The sequence below is a fragment of the Mytilus californianus genome, unplaced genomic scaffold (genome assembly GCF_021869535.1).
Source record: "Mytilus californianus isolate M0D057914Y unplaced genomic scaffold, xbMytCali1.0.p SCAF_12, whole genome shotgun sequence".
Taxonomy (NCBI): domain Eukaryota; kingdom Metazoa; phylum Mollusca; class Bivalvia; order Mytilida; family Mytilidae; genus Mytilus; species Mytilus californianus.
Genome location: NW_026262604.1, coordinates 58,035,831 through 58,061,355, shown reverse-complemented (window position 1 = coordinate 58,061,355; position 25,525 = coordinate 58,035,831). Strand labels below are relative to the sequence as shown.

Genomic DNA, 25,525 nt, shown 5'->3' with positions numbered 1-25,525 from the left:
ACATGTATCCTGTAGGCTCTATGACTGCTGCAGTCTGACTTGAAAGGTAGATGCGGTTGCTTACCCATGTTAAATTAGGGTACAGACCAGGAAGTATTATCACTGATTTAAAAAAATATATGTTTAGATAATTCTTCATGAATATTTTAATAAAAGAGAGCCACTTCAATTAGAATAAAAAAAATAATCAGACAACACCATGGTCAAAAGAAAATCAACCAAATGTCAAACATCAGTCCACAAAACTTAAATTCACTGGTTATACCTCACTAAATTCACCCTTTATACCTCACTAAATTCACCTTTTATACCTCACTAAATTCACCCTTTATACCTCACTAAATTCACCCTTTATACCTCACTAAATTCACCATTTATACCTCACTAAATTTACCATTTATACCTCACTAAATTCACCATTTATACCTCACTAAATTCACCTTTTATACCTCACTAAATTCACCCTTTATACCTCACTAAATTCACCATTTATACCTCACTAAATTTACCATTTATACCTCACTAAATTCACCATTTATACCTCACTAAAGTAACCATTTATACCTCACTAAATTCACCTTTTATACCTCACTAAATTCACCTTTTATACCTCACTAAATTCACCCTTTATACCTCACTAAATTCACCCTTTATACCTCACTAAATTCACCTTTTATACCTCACTAAATTCACCCTTTATACCTCACTAAATTCACCTTTTATACCTCACTAAATTCACCCTTTATACCTCACTAAATTCACCCTTTATACCTCACTAAATTTACCCTTTATACCTCACTAAATTTACCCTTTATACCTCACTAAATTCACCCTTTATACCTCACTAAATTCACCCTTTATACCTCACTAAATTTACCCTTTATACCTCACTAAATTTACCATTTATACCTCACTAAAGTAACCATTTACTATGCAAAAAGTATCTCCAGATTTGAAAACAAAATCAATGCAAATATGTAACAGCCAAGATAAAATGCATGTAATATGAACATATTGGTTGTGTCACATGTCGACCATACACCTTTTTGTAGGTTAATTTGAAAAAGGTTAAAATGTTATTAAAATTTTAAATTGCAAATCTGATAACAATGGTCATGATGGTTATACTTAATTTTTTAGTGAGAACTAGGCAGATGCCACAAAAATGTCATAGGATACAACAGTTTCATTTCTCATTTCCAATCAATTACCATTATTGATTTCCAATCAATTACCATTTTTCATTTTAAATCAATTACCATAAGCCATTCTTCATTTCCAATCAATTACCATTTTTGAAGTCCTGTATATGAGATCTACAAGTATATTTGTACCTGCTGTCTCATTGAAATGCACCAATTTATTTATTGTTAGTGAATGATATCAGAAAAATAAGATTTCCTCAGAACAATTGAATAATTATTAACTGTAGCTTTAATATTTAATATAGGTACTAGTTGCAGAAAGACTGTCAAAGTTAGAGAACGATTTAACTAAAAATGAAAAGTTAATAAATGAAATAAAGGACACAGTGAAGTATGTTTCTAACGGCGATAAAGAATCGCTGAAAAAATTAAACGATATTCTCAATGATGCTGATACTAAATTTAATCAGGCAAAAGAGGCAGTGAAGGAACTTTTCCAAAAACCAGCTCTAAAGGTCCAAACCAACAAACAACCAATTGCAAGGGTTGAAGTACACAATGTAGCAGTTAGCAGAAGTAATCAAGTCTGTACTTTAGCTGATGCACCAAACATCAAAACGGATGTTCAGGTTAGACTTTTATTTATATCTTCGTGATCTGAGTTGTTTTCAAGTTGTAAAAAGTGTTTCAAAGGATGCATTGAAACGGTTCCATAAAAACATCATGGGACTCGGGGAAGGCACCTCAAAATGGAATCTATGGGAGTGTTTTTTTTTGTACTATATTGTACAGTGAAAATGTAAGAGAAATTATAAATTTGCTTGTAGGGATGGTTACCCTATTTTCAACAGCCTTCCCAGGGTACCATGTATGTTTAAATGGAACAACTCTAGCACATTCTGGTCGGCTTTTTTTTCAAATTCCGGATTTTTTTTCGGTTCTGCACCGTAAAAATTTAAATACTAAGGGAGCTACCATTTGATTTTTATGGGGGGGGGGGGGGGGGGGGGGGGGGGGGCTAGGATGAAATTTGAAAAAAATAGGCAGGACAGGAGTTTTGAGTAAAAAAAAAGGCAGGATGACAATTTATGTAAAAAAAAGTCAGGATAAACTAAAAAAAAAAAAGGCAGGACCGAATAGAGTGAAAAATAAAAAGGCAGGACAGAGATTACAACTAAAAAAAAATGCAGGACAAAATTTTTCATCCTAGCCCCCCATAAAAATCAAATGGCAGCTCCCTAATCACGCCTCGCTGATTGTTTTCATTGACAAAAATGGCGGATTGTCAAATTTCAAAGTTTTCTTTTATAAATCGGTTGGGAGAGAAAGGCAGATGACGATGGTGATAAGGAAAATTCTAAGCCAAATAAGTCAACTAAAACAGATAGTTGTATTGAAATTGTTGAAATTGAAAAAAAAGTATCGAAACAACAGAAAAGGCACGCAAGCCATTTCACGCAATCGATTGCGAAGATAAACTGGTTGGGAACAATCCCCCAAACGAGGGATATCCCTTAAATGAGGAACTGTCTCTCTGGCAAGAGGTCAAGTTTAAGTTCTGTTGAAGAAAAAAAAGAGAAAAACTTAGATTTTTGAACTTAAAAGGGGAAAAAAATCGTTATATTTGGAACAACGTTTCTAAAAGAGGGTTCCATTAATTTTAATGATAAAGAAGATATAAGTCCTGAAATATTACAAAATTCTTGAACATGTTTTGACCATATAATACCAAATAGATGTATAGGTCTTTGGGAAAAGTTTCTGTAAATAAAATAAATATGTGTTCATTTGTATCTCGTTAAATGTACCCCTCATAAAAGAGATAGTCATTACATTTTGAGGTTACCCCTCATTTGAGAGGTTCCCAAGCTGATAAATATGAACAGGACTTTAAATGGCTAATCATCACAGAAGGAGGATATTATTGTTCTGTGTGCCAAAAATACAGCATTAAAGCAAGGAACAGGACAGAAACTTTGATTGATAAGCCATGCATAGGCAAGTGAGGAGGAGGGAGTCCTGCAAAAGCCAAATCTGCTATCCGAGATTAACAAAACTAATTTGTCAAATGAAAGGCTAGCAGTAATCATAGTGATAGCAGAAGAACAGTTCAATTTCATTAAATGTGAATACAATACTAATCCTTCTTTTTGTGACCCCCACCAACAGTAATAAAAAACGGTTGGAAATGTTAAAACAAAAAAAAACACCCAACCGGTTGCAAGTGATTTTTTCAAAACACCCACCTTACCTAAGTGAAAAATTGAGAACACTGATAAATAAATACTAATATTCATTATTGCAAGATATAAAATGCATTTTCCTGATTACTTTTTCATCTGCATATGAGAAGACATTACTAAGTTGAAAAACTTTGTGTCTAATCCATCCTTTTTGGAAAATAAAATGTGTGTAAACTATCTATGACCAGAAGTAGATGTGAGTAATAAATTAATGAGACAGCAACCCAATGACAAAAAAATAATGATCTACAGATCTCCATATAACCACATGTTCTTGGCAATTTCTTGATTTTATTAATTCTTAATTGTAAAATTTTTTTTTATTAAGAATTGTAAAAAAGTCCACTTAAAATGTATCTTACCTTGTTGTTATTGTGAATATTTCAGATGTTGAAATTAGTTGACCTTATGACCTTTGAGAATCCAGATGGAGGCGTATGGAAACAAGGATGGAATGTGAACTATGACAAAAATAAATATGACAAGAAGAAGTTGTATGTGTATGTGGTACCTCACTCACATTGTGACCCAGGTAATACACAAGACCTAAACATGTCACTCACATTGTGACCCAGGTAATACACAAGACCTATACATGTCACTCACATTGTGACCCAGGTAATACACAAGACCTATACATGTCACTCACATTGTGACCCAGGTAATACACAAGACCTAAACATGTCACTCACATTGTACCCAGGTAATACACAAGGCCTATACATGTCACTCACATTGTACCCAGGTAATACACATGACCTATACATGTCACTCACATTGTGACCCAGGTAATACACAAGACATATACATGTCACTCACATTGTACCCAGGTAATACACAAAGCATATACATGTCACTCACATTGTACCCAGGTAATACACAAAGCATATACATGTCACTCACATTGTACCCAGGTAATACACAAGGCATATACATGTCACTCACATTGTACCCAGGTAATACACAAGGCATATACATGTCACTCACATTGTACCCAGGTAATACACAAGGCATATACATGTCACTCACATTGTACCCAGGTAATACACAAGGCATATACATGTCACTCACATTGTACCCAGGTAATACACAAGGCATATACATGTCACTCACATTGTACCCAGGTAATACACAAGGCATATACATGTCACTCACATTGTACCCAGGTAATACACAAGGCATATACATGTCACTCACATTGTACCCAGGTAATACACAAGGCATATACATGTCACTCACATTGTGACCCAGGTAATACACAAGGCCTATACATGTCACTCTTATTGTGACCCAGGTAATACACAAGGCATATACATGTCACTCACATTGTGACCCAGGTAATACACAAGGCATATACATGTCACTCACATTGTGACCCAGGTAATACACAAGGCATATACATGTCACTCACATTGTGACCCAGGTAATACACAAGGCATATACATGTCACTCACATTGTGACCCAGGTAATACACAAGGCCTATACATGTCACTCTTATTGTGACCCAGGTAATACACAAGGCCTATACATGTCACTCACATTGTACCCAGGTAATACACAAGGCCTATACATGTCACTCACATTGTACCCAGGTAATACACAAGGCCTATACATGTCACTCACATTGTGACCCAGGTAATACACAAGGCATATACTTGTCACTCACATTGTGACTCAGGTAATACACAAGGCATACATGTCACTCACATTGTGACCCAGGTAATACACAAGGCATACATGTCACTCACATTGTGACCCAGGTAATACACAAGGCATATACATGTCACTCACATTGTGACCCAGGTAATACACAAGGCATATACATGTCACTCACATTGTGACCCAGGTAATACACAAGGCATATACATGTCACTCACATTGTGACCCAGGTAATACACAAAGCCTATACATGTCACTCACATTGTGACCCAGGTAATACACAAGGCATATACATGTCACTCACATTGTGACTCAGGTAATACACAAGGCATATACATGTCACTCACATTGTGACCCAGGTAATACACAAGGCATATACATGTCACTCTCATTGTGACCCAGGTAATACACAAGGCATATACATGTCACTCACATTGTGACCCAGGTAATACACAAGGCATATACATGTCACTCTCATTGTGACCCAGGTGATACACAAGGCCTATACATGTCACTCTTATTGTGACCCAGGTAATACACAAGGCATATACATGTCACTCTTATTGTGACCCAGGTAATACACAAGGCATATACATGTCACTCTCATTGTGACCCAGGTAATACACAAGGCATATACATGTCACTCTCATTGTGACCCAGGTAATACACAAGGCATATACATGTCACTCACATTGTGACCCAGGTAATACACAAGGCATATACATGTCACTCACATTGTGACCCAGGTAATACACAAGGCCTATACATGTCACTCTTATTGTGACCCAGGTAATACACAAGGCATATACATGTCACTCACATTGTGACCCAGGTAATACACAAGGCATATACATGTCACTCACATTGTGACCCAGGTAATACACAAGGCATATACATGTCACTCACATTGTGACCCAGGTAATACACAAGGCATATACATGTCACTCACATTGTGACCCAGGTAATACACAAGGCATATACATGTCACTCTTATTGTGACCCAGGTAATACACAAGGCCTATACATGTCACTCACATTGTGACCCAGGTAATACACAAGGCATATACATGTCACTCACATTGTAACCCAGGTAATACACAAGGCATATACATGTCACTCACATTGTGACCCAGGTAATACACAAGGCATATACATGTCAATCACATTGTGACCCAGGTTATACACAAGGCCTATACCTATGCTGGTGGTATAAGTTATGAATCACAATTTAAAATGACAGTTCTTTCACTTTGTGATAAATATAATAATTAATGTTAAGCTCGCCTGTGAGCTATTGCCATCACTTAACATTTGTCCTCATCCATTGTCATAAACTTAAAAACCAATCTCCTCTGAAATCGCATAACTAAATTCCATCAGACAACTTCTATTGAGAAAAAAAGAAAAAGAAGAATTCAAAAATCATAAGCCCAAAAAAAACAGACAATATTATTTAGTTATGACCAAAATAAATACTGTGAAAGGACATTGCACATTAATTTGGAAATTTATAATAGATACATACATGTAGCTATAGGTAGAAACTATAAACAGCAAAATAGATCAGAAGAACAAGATCTACAAAATTGTTACACGACTGAAAGCATTAGTTTATCAACTTATATTAAAATTTTAGACTAATCTTCCTGCTTTTGCCTATTATTGTGAAAATTATGATAGATGGTATGCTTTATCATTTTTATCTTTGGCTTGCCTTACCATAAGTGCCATTGTGAGATTTTACCATCACTTGGCAATCTTTGTTTAAAGTCTGTTCTCTAAATTTATAGGAGTGAGGAGATATGGTATGATTGCCAATGAGGCAACTATCCACTAGATACCAAATTCTGCACACAAATCTTCAGGAATTTGAACTTTGTGGAATAATAGAATTTGTGGTTTTTCTATACCCATGACTCCACAGTCCTGATGTGCTGAAGTTATTTATAAATTACTTGATAGGCTTTATTGTCAGTCATTGCCTCAAAAATAATGAAGAGTTATGACGTTAAAGGTGGCGTAATGACAGGGAAATAAGTTATTTTATGGTTGGCTGTCAGACATAGGTTTAGTAGAAAGGCAGAAATTTTTGTTTAGTTTTGACCTGACTAAAACCTTAGTATGTCAATGAGAAAACTATCCAACAGAGACCTTATGCTGTAAATTTAAGCAACTATAAATTACTGTACAACCTTCAACAATGAGCAAAACTATTACCTATAGCAAGCTATAAAAGGCCCAGACATAACAAAATGTAAAACAATTTGAGAGTTGTTTGTTGGCAATTATACCACATTTTCTTATTTTTATATCAAAATGAGAAAACAAAGGCCTGATTTATGTACAAAAACAAAATATAAATAAGTCTAAATTGAAAACAACGTTCAAACCTATGATTGCGTTGGATAAAAACCGCAATTTTTATACGTGTGCTTGGTAGAGGGGTCTCAATACAGCACAAAAAACAGAAAAAGTGAAAAAGTATATTTAAACAAAACGCATTTGACTAACAGGTCGAAATATAATATACAGTATCTTACAACAACCACCGAATTACAGGCTCCTGACTAGGGGGAGGCACATATAGAATCTGGCAGGGTTTGCGGGCATCAAATCCTCCCCCTTACCTGGGACAGTAAGGTAACAACACAACATAAAAACAAACTCTAAAAATTAGTTACCCAGTCCAATTTATAGGATTAAATTTTGATCATTTCATGTTATTCTGATTATAATGTTTTTTCAGGTTGGGTAAAGACACTTGATACTTACTTCAATGATCAGGTGAAAGGAATATTAGATAACATGGTGGATAAGTTAGAAAGTTATCCGAAAATGAAGTTTATGTATGCAGAGGTCTCATTCTTCTCTATGTGGTGGAGCCAGATTGACCAGAAGAAAAAGAACAGGGTCAAAAAGTAGGTCTTATAAAGAACAGGGTCAAAAAGAAGGTCATATATATTCAAGAAAAATTAATTAGAAATACAAGTGTTCTTTCTCTAACACTTTCATCCTTCTGAAGGGACTTGTCAAGATTCTGGCAACGTTGTTAAGGGAAACTTGGCCATAGAGGAGACTATGATGTTAAGTTATTGTTCATTAAGTTATTTAACTCTTGCATTAAGCGTTTATCCTTTGTTTAATTATTTTTATGAAATATTGTTCCATTTCATGTTATTTCATTTATGTATACCGGGATATAAGAAAATGGATAAAAGATAAGGGTTTTAATTCATCACATTTACCTTAATAAATGATAACAATAGTTTATATTTATGAAAAGGAAGTTTTGTGCACATGCTCTCAACATGTGACTTAATTCAATGCACATGTTACACAGTGATGTAATAAGGGTGTTTTTTTGGCTGAAAATAAAATTATTTTATTGATTATGTTTGTCAAGATTAACTGCACATGAAAACACCTTTAGTTACATGTATAGAGTTCAATTATTAATTCATGAGACATCTACCTTGTGCTAATTTAAATCAATAATTTGTAATTCCTTTTATTGTTAGTATTTTGCAATTTCTCCTACTTCATTGTAAATTGATAACCTCTTTCAAATAATCTTAACATGGATTTTTTTTTTATAGTTTCTTTTTGTATCAAGTTAAGTAGTGATGTTATAATGGAAAATTAATTGATAAAAATAGAAAATATATATTAAAGTTTGCTAAAACTTTTTTACAGAAATTTTTTGATAACCCCCTGTTAACATGTAGAATGTTAAGAATGCCTCTAAAACCATTAAATATCCATATTGTACATACAGACATTTTTTAGGGTTCATTGTTCGTCTTTTATGGATCTGTATGTTTGGTTAATTCTTCTTCAATACTATATAGATAGAGAATATCATATGGATTTTTCAATATCACACCTGTATCAACCCACAACCAATATAATTCCAAGAGCTCTGCTCGAGGGATTATATTGGTTGAGGGTTGATACGGTGTGTGATATTGAAAAAGCCATATCATATACACTTTTATTATATAGATATAAGAAGATGTGGTATGAGTGCCAATGAGACTATATACATGTACCTCAAGTACAACTAATCTCTCTTATGTATTTTTCACGAGACATGACGTAATACATATTAGGGGTTTGATAAAGTTTTTATTACCATGACGTCATACAGATTAGGGGTTTGATAAAGCCTTTGCAATGGTGACTGATATCGATATCATCATGGATGGCTGATACAGCACAATTATCATTAATTGTATTACACACACAATTTACCTGTATTTACTACTAAGTATATAATAAATATATATTTTCATTTCAATCTGGAAATTAGTCACTGACATTTTTTGCTTTTTGAAATTCATTTGTTGATCTGAAATTAATTTAAAATTTCAATAGTCATGTGACTATGCTAATTTTCTGTGATTAAACAAATTGAAAATTGTGATTGATTGATTGATAAGTGTTTATAATGTTCAGTGGCAAGTACTACAAGCATTTTTCTAGATGATAACGGGTTAAATTGATATAAAATACCCTGCATTGTACTACAAGGAATATGACAAGTTAGCTCCTTTATATACAATACATTGAACTTGTAGATTGATAGAGAAAGGTCAGTTTGAGATAATAACAGGAGGCTGGGTGATGAATGACGAAGCCAATACACATTACTTTGCTATGATTGATCAGATGATTGAAGGCAACCAATGGCTGAACTTAACACTAGGTATGCAAATTACTTCAGTGTCTTATTTAAATGAATAAAGCAGTTCTACCATCTTCATATTAAAGCATTATTGTATTGTTTTTGTAAGAAAAAATCAAAAAAGAAAAAACAAATTCTCATGTGACTAAAAAGGAAATGTAGGCTATATACCAACCACAGTAAATCCTGTAAAAGACATCTACATATCAACACATGATCTTCTACAATTTACAATGTTGGTACATTCTTGTTCTTGTGTAAAACTTTTTTTAAGACATTATAAACATTATCCTATGGACTATTTTTTTTGTAGTTTTTGAATTGATTTCAGTAATATTGCTGTTTTTTGTTCAGAATTAGTTGAACTTTCTTGGAACTTACAGAAAATGACAGTTTTATACTTAACCCTTAGACTGCTATGCGCCACTATTATCGCTCCGATAAAGCAGTCCGCTACTGCTACGCGCAACTATTGTCGTTTCCATATCTCATTTGTTTACACAGTTACCATGGAATGGGCGGAGTCAATATTTATGAGATTGCGGCAGTTTAGACTTGTATTGATTCTGATTGGTTAAAATTCGGCGTACTTTTGAGTTTCTCTTGACTTTAAATCAGGTATAAGCGATGAAACCTAAAGTGAAAAATTTAGATGAAAAAAGTAACAAAATGGCGGAAATTATTTGGAGTGAAGGCCAACACGTTCAGAAGTATTTCATTGATAACGCTGTAACAGCGGCGGCCAATTTAAATGATTTGGACGAGAACAGAATATATAATAGATGGAAATAGAAACATTCTAGCAAAACTGTGAACAGAAGACTTTTAAAACGGGAACCACGGGGATTCCCCAGACGATGTTCGAAATGGATGACATGAAACAGGATTTGCTATGTTTATCATTGCGCCTTTCAACTGTGAATCAATATTGATCACTGACATCGATAGATTCAAACATTATGTTTGTCAAGATTATTTATTGACGAAAGTTATATCAATGAACTTGTTGTTAAAACATATTTGTACATGGAAGTAAAAGTCGAAAGTAGGAAGGAAAATACCGGAAAATAGTTGCATAAAAAAAAACGTTGGTCCGAGAAGAAACTTTTTTCTTTTGATAATCGCAATGGAACTAGTTCTTAAAAGAGATTTTTAACAATATTGGTGTCAATTCTGAAGTCATGGATACCTTTGAAAAGTTTTTACATTGATGGATTCGCGTTAATAAAACATGAAAAAAATTAATTTACCTTTGTTTACCTCTATTTGCACCTGTACAGGTAATAAATGACCAGAGACTCACACAAAAATGAAATAAATAAAAAAAAAATACAGAATATAACAATACTATTGTATATAACTTTTATTGATGAATACATGTATTCAATATTTACAAAGATATTGCAATTGTAAGTAAACATGTTCATTTCATCAGTGATTAAAATTTTATTCAGCAATACACAAAAGTACAATAGAAATGAATGCAGCAGACTAAGGGTTAAGTGACTAACTGCTGTTTTATTTTAAATGACATCAAATAAGTCAAATTTTGCAAGTTTCATCAGTTTGAGGTACATTTATATATAACCAATTTAAATATAACAATGGTATCTCTAAATATTTTTACCTAATGTTTTGATTATTAAATATGAGCATGATTAATTCACTGTATATAAATACTGTTACATAATTGATCTCTTGTTTTTTTACAGGAGTGAGACCAGAATCTGGCTGGGCCATTGATCCTTTTGGACACACTCCTACCATGGCTTACCTACTGAAGAAAATGAACTTCAAAAACATGTTAATACAGAGAGTCCATTATGCAGTAAAGAAAGTCCTAGCTAAAGAAAAACAACTTGAATTTATGTGGAGACAAAACTGGGGTAATTTGATTACTATTGTATCTTAAAATATATACTGACAGGAGACAAAACTGGGGTAATTACAAATGATACATGAGTTCCATTTATCGGCAATTTTGTATTTTTCAATTTTAATACTGTTAAGAAGCAAATGCATTAGCATTAAGGGATATTTTGGAAACACTGGAACATTGTCAATGGCAAAAATGGCAAAAATGGTTAAAAACAGTTGATATACGAGGAATGTTGCAGTGTAATGATTCATGATACCACTTCTTATTGATATGTCCTAATATAAGAGGGTATGGATGAAGGGGTCTTTTATTTCTTTAAACATTCTTTATTTTGATTCTGGTCATGAAGGCTACATTTATGAGACAAACTGAACAAAAAGGTAAATTTAATGCATCCATTTCATGAGCAGTACAGCTTGTGAAAAATGATCAAGTCACTGATTTCATTTCTTATATGTATTGCGGATCCATTATTATCCGTGGTAGACTGATTTTTGTGAGTAAAGGTGAACCACAAATTTGATCGTTTTACCAAGTACAAAATTCCTATTGACTTGTATGCAGAGATTAGCAAAACCAAGAAATCCATGAAAAATCAATTTTTCCAGAAACCATGAAAATTGGTAACCACAAAAATAAATAAAACCACAGTATATGGAAGTAATATTGTAACTGTTTTACAGATCAGGATGGATCCACAGATATTTTGTGCCATATGATGCCCTTCTATTCCTATGATGTGCCACACACATGTGGTCCAGACCCTAAGGTTTGTTGTCAGTTTGACTTCGGTCGTCTTTCTCCCAGTAGGTGGAGCTGTCCATGGAGAGTACCACCTGTACATATTCATGAAGGCAATGTTCAAGAAAGGTAACTAGTCAGATTATTTTTATGCCCCACCTACAATAGTAGAGGGGCATTATGTTTTCAGTGTGTGCGTCCGTTCGTTCGTATGTTCGTTCGTCCATCCGTTCATCCGTCTGTCCCGCTTCAGGTTAAAGTTTTTGGTCAATGTAGTTTTTGATGAAGTTGAAGTCCAATCAACTTGAAACTTAGTGCACATGTTCCCTATGATATGATCTTTCTAATTTTAATGCCAAATTAGAGTTTTGACTCCAATTTCACGGTCCACTGAACATAGAAAATGATAGTGCGAGTGGGGCATCCGTGTACTATGGACACATTCTTGTTTTTTAATATTTTTGTTAATTAGTTTTCAGTTTTATGCATGTCATTTGCCTTACAAGAAAGTAGCAATCGTTAGGGACAGTGAAATGTTGAGCCACATTTGGTTACTGTTCAACAAATTTGTACAGAATTTCTTCGTTAAATGAATTCCCAACATGTATAATTTTTTGTTTCAAACACGATAAATACAGCTTGAAACGAATAACGTTGTAACTTTGCTCTGAATTTCCTCATAACTAATTCCTTTAAAAGTATGTAATTTTCTGTATCTTCGAGCATAAAAGTAATCAAATATGTTTTTGCTTTGAATAATCCTGCATGGGATTTGCTGTGACTGTTACATATATGTGTTTCTGGACATCTGTTAAGAGTGGCATGAAGAAATCATGAAGAGCTTTAGTTTTTCTGATATTGAGATTGGAGATAAATCACAAAAAAGTTCCATTGTGTAAATTTGTTCTATTAGGAAGATCAGAATAAAGTACCAGGAAAAAATGAAAATGAAACTATTTGAAATTTCAGTCCCCTCAAACCTCTTGATAGTACTAACAGAAGTATACTGTAAATTCAGAAATTATTGTGAGGTTTTTATTAATGCGAATAATGCGACTGAGTGACTATCGCAATAATAAGAACTCGCATTCAGATATCTGTTACATATACCTGTATGCAGATTTTCCTGATATCGCAATAATTGATCTCGCATTTTTGTCCATTCTTGAAAAATCGCAATAATAAATGCACGCAATAATTTCTGAATTTACAGTATTTGATCATTGTAGATCTCTTACACTACTTGATCAGTATAGGAAAAAAGCTGAGCTGTACAGAAGTAATGTACTGTTTATACCAATCGGTGATGACTTCCGTTATGACAGAGGAGACGAATGGGAAAAACAGTACACTAATTATCAGAAGATATTTGACTATGTTAACTCCAAATCTGAACTTAATACACAGGTAAGCAATTTTGACTTTGATAAACCGGTAAGCAATTTTGACTTTGATACCCATGTAAGCAAATTTGACCTGGATACACAGGTAAGCTGACACTGAACTTTATTTATTATTAGTCAAATTTCAGTTAAGAGTATACAATATCTTCTGTATTAACTGGTACAGAAGAGTTACTAAAGTATAGTTTTAAGTTGTTAGAAACAGTGGACTACAATATATTTTACCACAAACATAGCACTAGAAGAATATGAAGCAATAGTTTTAATTGATTTACCATAGCTACTTTCTGTTATAATTTCAGATGCAGTTTGGAACGCTAACAGATTATTTTAAGAAGTTATATGAAGTAAATGATGTAGAATATGGACAGAAGCCACCCAGCTATCCTGTTTTAAGTGGAGATTTCTTTACATATGCTGACCGGGACGAACATTACTGGAGTGGATATTATACATCAAGACCATTCTATAAAAGACTGGACAGGGTACTTGAATATCATCAAAGGTTAGTTTACAGTTAAGGACATTCTGATAGTCATTGTTGTCTCATCTGCAATGAAAGTATTGTTAGGTTAGACATAGATATTCCTTTGCTGGCAATGGGGATATTGTAAAATATTAAAAGATATTCCTCTGGAGGTGACAGCAGCCGCGTAAACTAATTGCAAATAACTTCAATATTTTATCCTTGCTTTTGCCTAGGATAATAAAATTTGTAAGACGGTATCTCATGAAACCATGTCAGACACTGATTGTCACATGACTTCGACCCACCATGCTGAAGTGGTCAGGTTTAATGTTCAGAATGATGTCTGTTCCTATAGGTCTCCAATGTTTGTATGTGGACTAGTTGTGAGAGTAGAATATTAAAATAAGGAGATGTGGTATGAATGCCAATGAGATAACTATCACCAAAGTTGAAATGAAGTGGATGTAAGCAATTATAGTCAACTCTACGGCCTTCAAAGTCTGTCTGACATATTTCATTTGGCCTTGTCCTCAAGTTCATGCTCTAGATGTAAGGTTCAGATGAGTGATGTCTGTTTCTCAATGACTATAACTGATGTATCAAATGAAAAAGTTGAAAAGACAAAAAAAATATAAAGTAAAGTTATCATAAGGTCGTGGAAGGTTGCTCTATGCAATGCTATGCAGGGGTTCAAATTAACATTTGGTACTGGAAGGTCCAGGACCTTTGACACTCCAAACTTAAAGGCCCACAACCTAAATTCCAGGTCCTACTTGAAATATTTTATAACTCAGTAAGATACAAAATTAATGTGTTGTTTAACATGTTTAATAATAAATGTAATTGTCTTGTATATTATGAATTCAAATAATCATTTTTTTTTGGTATTGGGGAGGTTGTCACTGTGGATGGGTGTGTTGTCTCTAATTATTAATTATACCATTATCTCAGGGCTCACACTACTTCTGAATCATAGGGAGAAGTGACTTCTCTTTTTGAAACTGATAGGGAGAAGTGGTGAGATTTGGAAGAGAAGTGCTCACTCAAGGCACTACAATGTTTGGTTTTTACTATAATATAAAGGGCTATATGTATCTCTTTTTTTATATTGTTCAATTCATACCCGAGTATACAATTTTTATATCTGAGTGTTTATATATCTCAACTTGTTCGATTCGCTCGTGTATGTAACAAAGTATTTGATTTCAACGAAAGAAATCTCTGTATTACTGAAATATTATTACACCAGGGTTTTCGATATCACAAACTAGTCAAAACATTTACTAAATTTTATCATTGGTACAAGCACATCATTCGTAAATATAAATCAACATGCAGACATCTTATATGTTCAGGTATTTCACATCCAATATTTTATGGTAATATTCTTTACAAAGCACAAAAATGTCAGCATTCACCTCAAAAGCTAACCAAATCTTTAAACAGACTAATTCGGAAAGGATATAGTTACGATACTGTTGTCAAGTCATTAAGGATTGCATATTTTGGTATTAATATTGATTCACTCATAGGGTCTTTGCATCGGAAATAAACACATTTATTCTAAAACCAGTTGTTGGCATGATACAGGTTATGTTCTTCTCATATATTTTATGATGGTATGATACTAAACCCCTAACAGGAGGGATTGTACTTGATTTTCATATGATGAAGACATAATCTTTCAATCAGTTTAATTAAGGTCTGGAGCTCGCATGTCAGTAACTGCTAGTAGTCCTTTGTTCATTTATGTATCATTGTCATTTTACTTAGTTTCTTTTGTTACCTATTCTGACATCTGACATTCTACATTGGCTAGAGGTATAGGGGGAGGGTTGAGATCTCATAAAACATGTTTAACCCCGCCGCATTTTTGCACCTGTTCCAAGTCTGACAGGAGCCTCTGGCCTTTGTTAGTCTAGTATGTTTTTTTTAAATTTTAGTTCATTTATATGTTTTGGAGTTTAGTGTGACGTCCATTTTCACTGAACTAGCACACAATTTTAGTTAGGGGCCAGCTGAGGACCACCTCCGGGTGCGGGATTTTCTTGCTGCATTGAAGACCCATTGGTGGCCTTCGGCTGTTGTCTGCTCTTTGGTCGGGTTGTTGTCTCTTTGACATATTCCCCATTTCCATTCTCAATTTTAATTAAAGTAACAGTTCAAATTCAAAGCTGTTTAAGTGTATCATATCTAGTTGCACTATTATATTAGTTCCTCTGTGAAAATAAAGTAAGAAACTTCCAGATTTTTACTGGCCCTTAAAAATTGAGAAGAAATTACCTCTTGGAATTGTAGTAATATGTTTACACTATTATAAGTATCTACATGTAATATCAACATTTATTAATAGGATAAAGAAAATTACTGTCACATTTTATTGGATTTTGACATGAAAATTTGTGAACTAAAAGTAATTTTGAGTTTCTGTATAAAATATTTCCTGCTTTTTCTTTCTTTTCCATATATCTTGGTTTTCAATTCTAGTGTTTATATTTCATCATCATAGATGTATTTTGTCATCTGCCTGGAATTATTATTTTTTCTATTGTATTTGATCAGCAAACCCGGAATTGCCCTTATCCGCCCCCGGAATTTGATCCGGTATTGTAATTGTTTTCCGGTTTATGACATCCATTGTTTTTCAAAGTTGTTTTTGTCATTCAGATACGATTTTACTCGGATTTACACATTACTAGTTGGCGATTTTCGGTATAAAGCTAGCAGTTGAACAAAATGAACATCGCTGTCATGAATAATAAAGATAAAAAATAAATTTTGAGATCGTTTGGAAATTTTGGTCCCAAAATTCTGCAAAATGTAGGGTATTTGCCATTGGGAAATGGGTCCAAAAACCAGACCCTGTTGAATGCTAGAAAAAATTATCCATGGAGGGGTATACGATGTCAATAGTAATATGGCTTTGAAATGACTATACTGATGGTTAAAAAGGTCAGCAAAGTTAATTTTTATTTTCTTTCAAATTGAAGGTCCGTCGGGCGTAGCTAGTCACCAAAGCCAAAGTCCGATTGCAATAGTGGAAGGTCGCGGACCTCGGACCACCGCTAATTTGAACCCCTGCTATGTGGAGGTCAATTGAAAAATGAGGAAAAGACAATCCTCTAAAATTTAAGGTTACTTTATTTGTCATTTATTATTTTCATTTAGATCAGCAGAAATAGCCTTTACCATGGCAACAGCTTACAGTAGAAGTGATGCTTATTCTAACTTCCCTGAGAGTGCTCTGATGAAGATGTTAGTGACAGCTAGGAGAGCCTTAGGTCTGTTCCAACATCATGATGGTATCACAGGAACCGCTAAAGATTTCGTTGTCATTGATTATGGTAAAAGGTAAATTGAATTGTAAAACTGGTACTATTGTTATAAAAAAAATTAGGAATTCATGACTTGTATGAAGAATTTGTAACACCATGAAATCAAGTATTCATGGCTTGTATGAAGAATTTGTAAAAACCATGAAATCAAGTATTCATGGTGTGTATGAAGAATTTGTAAGAACCACGAAATGAAGTATTCATGGCTTGTATGAAGAATTTGTAAAAAGCACGAAATCAAGTATTCATGGCTTGCATGAAGTATTTGTAGAAAGCAGGAAATCCAGTGTTCATGGCTTGTATGAAGAATTCGTAAAAACCACAAAATCAAGTATTCATGGCTTGTATGAAAAATGCTGGATTCTTTTATTAGAAAATAGTATTGATTTCAAATATATCTTATAATCTGCAAAAACTTAAAAATGCAACAATGGTAGTAAATACAAATTTTTACGAAGTATTAAGAGTATCCTAGCAATGTTTTAATGTGTGAGTAGCTTGGAAAAAACAAATATAAAAAAAAGAAGATGTGGTATGATTGCCAATGAGACAACTCTCCACAAGAGACCAAATGACACAGAAATTAACTACTATAGTAGGTCACAAATGCATGATAAATAATTACAAAAATATGTGTTATGACAAGGATGTCTTTTAAAATCAGAGTCATATGACATTATTGGTAAAAAAAAAAATTTTAAAAAGTGTTGGATGAGTCTAATCACATCCTTGTGATATCTGGCTTTATGATATGTCATCTGTTTCAGAATGTTAGAAGCCTTAATGAATGCCAAGAGGATTATAGTTGAGTCCATGACATACCTGACAGCCAAGTCTAAGTCTGACTACAAGTACAGCAATGATAAACCTATATTTAACTTGGTATGTTCTTACTGGTATATTCTTTTAACTTCACTTTCATCAACATCTGATTGCATAAATCCTTCAAATTCTACACTTTTGCTGTTCAATTTGAACAAAGAAGCCCATTCATATAGGCCATTGTTTTAATTGCATTCCAAACACGTGTAAAAATCATCATAATGTAAACACATATACCTTTTAAAGAACAGGAATGTATGAGTTGAAAGATTATTCAATTGTAAAACCGAATTTCATTGGTTCATTTTGGGATTCCCCAACAGTTTTGTCTAAGCTAAAGGGTTAAAGATTAACAATGGTATATTTTAAGGAAATATTCTTCACAGGGACTTCGCATGTGTTTGTTTACAGTGGATATATCAGTCAATGGAAGAAAAGACAAAAATTTGAGTATAATTATTGTGATTACTGGAAAAGCTGCATACAAATATATGTGTCAGATTTCAGAATGTAAGTTCTTATTATTGCGATACTCACCCAGTGGCATAATTCACAATAATAAAAATCTTGTAATGATTTCTGAGTTTACAGTATACAATTTCATATACTTGTATACAGTATTCATGATGTTATTGTTTACAGGATGAAAGCAGAGAAAATCATGATTCTTTGGCAGAAAAAACAGTTATTGATGTTACTGATGAAGGAAGGTAAAATATAATCATTTAATGCTTTTATTAGCTCACCTGGCCCGAAGGGCCAAGTGAGCTTTTCTCATCACTTGGCGTCCGTCGTCCGGCGTCGGCGTTAACTTTTTACATTTTGAACTTCTTCTAGAGAACCACTGAATGGAATGAAACCAAACATGGCATGAATGTTCCTTATGAGATGCTGACCAAGTGTTGTTACTTTGTAGCCGATCCATCATCCAAGATGGCCGCCAGCGGGGGACTTAGTTTAACATAGGACCCTATGGGAAATGCATACAAATGACTTCTTTTAGAGAACCACTGAATGGAATGAAACCAAACATGGCATGAATGTTCCTTATGAGGTGCTGACCAAGTGTTGTTACTTTGTAGCCGATCCATCATCCAAGATGGCCGCCAGCGGGGGACTTAGTTTAACATAGGACCCTATGGGAAATGCATACAAATGACTTCTTTTAGAGAACCACTGAATGGAATGAAACCAAACATGGCATGAATGTTCCTTATGAGGTGCTGACCAAGTGTTGTTACTTTGTAGCCGATCCATCATCCAAGATGGCCGCCATCGGGGAACTTAGTTTAACATAGGACCCTATGGGAAATACATACAAATGTCTTCATTTAGAGAACCACTGAATGGAATGAAACCAAACATGGCATGAATGTTCCTTATGAGGTGCTGACCAAGTGTTGTTACTTTGTAGCAGATCCATCATCCAAGATGGCCGCCAGCAGGGGACTTAGTTTAACATAGGACCCTATGGGAAATACATAAAAATGTCTTCTTTTAGAGAACCACTGAATGGAATGGAACCAAACATGGCATGAATGTTCCTTATGAGATGCTGACCAAGTGTTGTTACTTTGCAGTCGGTCCATCATCCAAGATGGCCGCCAGCAGGGGACTTAGTTTAATATAGGACCCTATGGGAAATACATACAAATGTCTTCTCTTAGAGAACCACTGAATGGAATGAAACCAAACATGGCATGAATGTTCCTTATGAGGTTGGGACCAAGTGTTGTTACTTTGTAGCCGATCCATCATCCAAGATGGCCGCCAGCGGGGGACTTAGTTTAACATAGGACCCTATGGGAAATACATACAAATGTCTTCTTTTAGAGAACCACTGAATAGAATGAAACCAAACATGGCATGAATGTTCCTTATGAGGTGCTGACCAAGTGTTGTTACTTTGCAGTCGGTCCATCATCCAAGATGGCTGACAGCAGGGGACTTAGTTTAACAAAGGACCTATGGGAAATACATACAAATGTCTTCTTTTAGCGAACCACTGAATGGAATGAAACCAAACATGGCATGAATGTTCCTTATGAGATGCTGACCAAGTGTTGTTACTTTGTAGCCGATCCATCATCCAAGATGGCCGACAGCGGGGACTTAGTTTAACATAGGACCCTATGGGAAATACATACAATTGTCTTCTTTTAGAGAACCACTGAATGGAATTGAACCAAACATGGTATGAATGTTCCTTATGAGTTGCTGACCATGTGTTGTTACTTTGCAGTCGATCTATCATCCAAGATGGCCGCCAGCAGGGGACTTAGTTTAACATAGGACCCTATGGGAAATGCATACAAATGACTTCTTTTAGAGAACCACTGAATGGAATGAAACCAAACATGGCATGAATGTTCCTTATGAGGTGCTCACCAAGTGTTGTTACTTTGTAGCGGATCCATCATCCAAGATGGCCGCCAGCGGGGGACTTAGTTTAACATAGGACCCTATGGGAAATGCATACAAATGACTTCTTTTAGAGAACCACTGAATGGAATAAAACCAAACATGGCATGAATGTTCCTTATGAGGTGCTGACCAAGTGGGGGACTTAGTTTAACATAGGACCCTATGGGAAATGCATACAAATGACTTCTTTTAGAGAACCACTGAATGGAATAAAACCAAACATGGCATGAATGTTCCTTATGAGGTGCTGACCAAGTGGCCGCCATCGGGGAACTTAGTTTAACATAGGACCCTATGGGAAATACATACACATGTCTTCTTTTAGAGTACCACTGAATGGAATGAAACCAAACATGGCATGAATGTTCCTTATGAAGTGCTGACCAAGTGTTGCTACTTTGTTGCCGATTTACTGTTCAAGATGGCCACCAGGATATTTTTTTAAATAACAGGACCAATATTAATCAAAATTTGGCCTCAATCATTATTTGGGTATCTGTTATGATTTTTATCTATCTTTACATGATTTCTAAAACCAAAGTAGAGTCAGGTGAGCGACACAGGCTCTTGAGAGCCTCTAGTTATTAACCCGCTCGGAAATGAGGGGTATACTGATTAACTTCTGTAGGTACATCCTTCAGTCATTCTGTTCATCCTTCCGTCCAATAAAAGTTTTGTTATGTTTTTCTCAGGACCAGAGCTTCATGTGAGCATGCTTTACTTTGTGATGCATTTTCAGATTCAACGCTTATCCACTTTATTAAATACTTATAGCTAGGGTATCGTTATTCAGCAATAGCTCAAAGTTCAACTTGTTAAATCTGAAATCTAAGATGGCCACTACTCTTATCACAAAAAATCTTAAAAGTAAAAAATTGCAAATCATGAACAAATTAGTATAACTAACTATGGATTTTTGTGAAAAGAGCACCCTGATAAGTTTGAGCTTTTGATGATGAGGGATTTTCTGTTTTAAATTTTCTTTGGAGTTTGGTATTTTTGTTATTTTACTTTTTAGTAGAACATTGTCATGATTGTTGTGTAACGAAAAAGAACAATCAGAAAATTAGTGATTCAAATGACTGAATTTATTTAAATGTTAAAAGACAAAACAAAATAAAAAATCGGAAAGAACTGGCTACTGAAATATCCCTAATTGGTAATACCGGTACAGCAATGCAGTTAGACTAATTGACAAAAATTGAAAAATTCTGCAGATTTACAGGAAATGCCAGTTTGTTGTTGTATAAATAATTATATGTATTTCACTTCCTGAATTGTTTCAAAGTACAGTTTTTTTTTCATTTGATTTAATCAAGATATGTTTATAATATATTTATAAATTAAGAATATCTAGTTTTACTGACAATTAACTTACAAATGAAATGGTATATTAAATAGCCTAAAAATGTCACAAAAAGTTAGACATGATCTATTAAAAATGAGGAAAAACTCTTCAATTTTCATTGCTGTAAATATTCAGATGTAGGGAAGGGATATCCATTCTCAGTAAATCAATAACCAATTTTCCAAATTTATTTTGCAGTCCAGTTATCTTCTTTAATTCCTTGGCTCACAACAGAGAACAGGTGGTAACAGTTCATGTAAATACACAAAATGTCCTGGTTGTCGATGGCAATGGTGCAGATGTTCCATCTCAGACTGATGCATTCTGGGTTATAAAGAATAGAATGGCCCCTGAAGAATTCTTGGTGAGATTTTTTCATTGGAAATCTGTTCAAGTCATATTATATTTTTAATTAGTTCAGTTCAGTGAAATTATCATAATTTGTTGAAAGTAACCATGGTAAGAGGGGTTTACAGAATACACCTTATTGCTATTTAGTCCATTCCAGAAAAGACAGTTACTTAGACAACTTCCTGTTTGGGTCAAGTGTTGCAAAAATAAAGGGTCATCAATAATGAGCTGAGAGAGGAAAAATTTAGAAAGTGAACATTTTGAGATTTTGATAGTTATTGATCCAAATGCTTTAATAAAAAAATGAATTAATAAAAATGTTGAGAAAGAAACAGGCAATATATGCCCTCAATTTTAGAATTCATTCATACATTTTTGTATTATTCAAAATCATCAGTCAATATGTGTTCTACAAGGATGACCTTTTATTCAATACCTTAATTACTAAAAATATTAGTTTTATATTTACACCTATGCTTAGGAACTATTTTGTTTTAACTATGTACTACTTTACAGTATGTTCTTTTTTTACCAGGCACAATTTGGTGGTGAAACATTTTACCTAGTCTGTGCGAAAAAAATTTGCAGGGAATACGAATCGCAATAAAAGCACTGTTCCTTTGCTTTTTGTGTTTTTTTAGTGTTCATGTACTGATTTTGTATCATAGATGGATACCCCATATCCTTTGTTTTTCTATTTGTTTGAAGTGTTTACAAATGATGTGAATATATATAATTTATTTTAACAATTTTTATCAAATTTGCTACAGGTGTCATTTGTTGTTGATGTTCCAGCCTTAGGTAGCACTACCTACTTACTGAAGAGGATCAGTAAGGGAAGCAGATCCTATGGGAGAGTAACAATGTACAACACAGAGGCTGAAAATGTTCCTGAACAGTAAGTATCAGTTATTTATAAATTACAGAAAATTCTTCATGAAATTAAAGAGTTAGATAGGCACAATACAAACAATGATAAGTTTGGGAAGATTCCTTCAGTGGAAATAGAACTGAAAATTGATGCATATTCAGCAATAATTTCAATGTTGTAAAGATTAATTTCAATGATCAGCATCCTGGTAACCTAAATGTTCTTCATGTATAAATCCATTTCCTTGAGAGTATGCGTTTTTATGTGGTTCTGCAAGTGTTGATGAAATGTTTAACTTGATATGATTTTTTTGTGCATTTTATTTGTACATGTATTATAAGTAATACTTATAAAAATAAGAAGATATTGTATAATAGCCAAAGACTGGGTTTTTATGCCCCACCTAGGGGCATTATGTTTTTCGGTCTGTGCGTCTGTTCCTTCGTCTGTTCATCCGTCCGTCCGTTCCTCTTCAGGTTAAAGTTTTTGGTCAAGGTAGTTTTTGATGAAGTTGAAGTCCAATCAACTTGAATCTTAGTACACGTGTTCCCTATGACATGATCTTTCTAATTTTAATGCCAAATTAGAGTTTTGACCCCAATTTCAAGGTCCACTGAACATAGAAAATGATAGTGCTCGTGGGGCATCCGTTTACTATGGACACATTCTTGTTAGTTATAAATTGATATTTGAGTAAAAAATCATTTTAATTCATGGAGAACTTGTTTTCATAGAATTTGATATAGACTTGTAAGCAAAATTTGTAAAGACCATGAAATAAAAAAAATCACAAAAAGTTTCTTCTATTCTGGCAAATAAATGAAATAACAGTACATTTTTGTGTTCTTCAGATCTTCATTTACAATCAAAACAGAACAAGAAAAAGATTTCTCCATAGAAAATTCCTTCCTGAAAGCTGAGTTTTCTGGAAGTACAGGCTTTCTGAAGGTAAAATTTACAATGTTGAAATATGATTTTGAGTATAAATTGCTTTGATAAAGCAGAATAAAACCATATTCTGCCTATTAAAAAACAGCAACAAATACAAAAACTTGAAAAATAAACTTTGTAATGTAAGCTATGATCCTGTTGTACAACTCTATACAATTTTACTCCTCATTTACACAGCGGAGGGGGACATTTCTTTTTTTGTTTTATGAAGAAGTACCTTCAATCCTCTTTTACTGATGGGGATTACTAAAAGGGATGTCTCAAGAAGAGAAGACTTGACAATTGTATTAACCAACACCAGAGGGTGTGTCATGATTTATGTACAACTTCCTAGGTCAAAGGTCAAGGTCAAAAACTTTGGTTTCAGTTGACAACCCCATGTCCAATGATAAAGATACAAATTTTTTACCACACATTATTCACAGCGGGGCCCACAGAGATGGCTCCCATCTCAATGATATCTAGTTATTGCGAATATCACCCAGTCGCATTATTCGCGATAATAAAAACCTAGCAATAATTTCTGAATTTACAGTATTTTCTTGGGTATCAATTTTTCGAGGTTAGAGGAAAAAAGACATTTCGTCGGATATGTAAATTCTTTGATCCCTGTTTGAAATTTTTTTTAAAAATGTTTCAGATACATTAATTTGTAGATCTCTGTTTAAATAATTATAAAACAAAAGATAGAAAGTAATTGAAATGTATTGAATTGTTAAAATCGTCGCTTGGTCATTAGAGGTTAAAGTGTTCATTTAAAACTTAGATCACAAGTGTGGACAATGGTAACTATTATTTGTTTGTTTATGCTTCAATGGCAATTTATAGAAATTTTATTTGAAAAGCAACTGGTGTCCTACCTGAGCTACCTTATTAAAAGTTTGTCAATTTTTTAAAGTCAAAGGTGTGAAATTTAATGTTTCTGTCAGTAACAACATTACACATGGTCAATTTCCCGTACTTAATCACCAACAAACAAAATTATGACATGGTAATTAACAACTTGCAGTTATTTCCTGTAAACAATTTTAGTCAATTTTAAAAGGTTAATTCTTACTTATATTCTTAAGATTTTATTATTTATTTAATCAAAATGGTTTTCTATTTTATTTCCAAAACATGTGTTATGTTATCATGTTTAATGGAAGTCAACACTCTGCTAGTACTAGAATTGCACAACATATACGGAAATAAAAATC

The 25,525-nt window shown here is 33.8% G+C and overlaps 1 protein-coding gene and 1 long non-coding RNA gene across 3 annotated transcripts in view; one reads left to right on the top strand and one right to left on the bottom strand.

Moving 5' to 3' along the window:
* Positions 1–25,525, top strand: part of LOC127722088 (alpha-mannosidase 2x-like) — a 47,292-nt gene that overhangs the window by 2,584 nt on the left and 19,183 nt on the right. The window contains exons 3-16 of the mRNA XM_052228933.1: positions 1,451–1,774; positions 3,776–3,920; positions 7,795–7,966; positions 9,626–9,753; positions 11,445–11,618; positions 12,295–12,481; positions 13,582–13,759; positions 14,058–14,260; positions 17,393–17,575; positions 18,327–18,441; positions 19,024–19,091; positions 22,352–22,517; positions 23,275–23,402; positions 24,227–24,323. Coding sequence (XP_052084893.1) covers positions 1,451–1,774; positions 3,776–3,920; positions 7,795–7,966; positions 9,626–9,753; positions 11,445–11,618; positions 12,295–12,481; positions 13,582–13,759; positions 14,058–14,260; positions 17,393–17,575; positions 18,327–18,441; positions 19,024–19,091; positions 22,352–22,517; positions 23,275–23,402; positions 24,227–24,323 — 2,268 coding nt within the window. The remainder of the gene's footprint in view (positions 1–1,450; positions 1,775–3,775; positions 3,921–7,794; positions 7,967–9,625; positions 9,754–11,444; positions 11,619–12,294; positions 12,482–13,581; positions 13,760–14,057; positions 14,261–17,392; positions 17,576–18,326; positions 18,442–19,023; positions 19,092–22,351; positions 22,518–23,274; positions 23,403–24,226; positions 24,324–25,525) is intronic.
* LOC127722089 (uncharacterized) lies at positions 129–927 on the bottom strand. 2 transcript variants are annotated; one of them, XR_007991641.1, is made up of 3 exons: positions 818–927; positions 565–771; positions 129–357 (listed from the first exon to the last, which is right to left on the bottom strand). It is a non-coding gene; the product is annotated as an uncharacterized LOC127722089 (long non-coding RNA). The 2 variants fall into 2 exon arrangements; XR_007991640.1 differs by having other exon boundaries at positions 129–472; positions 611–771.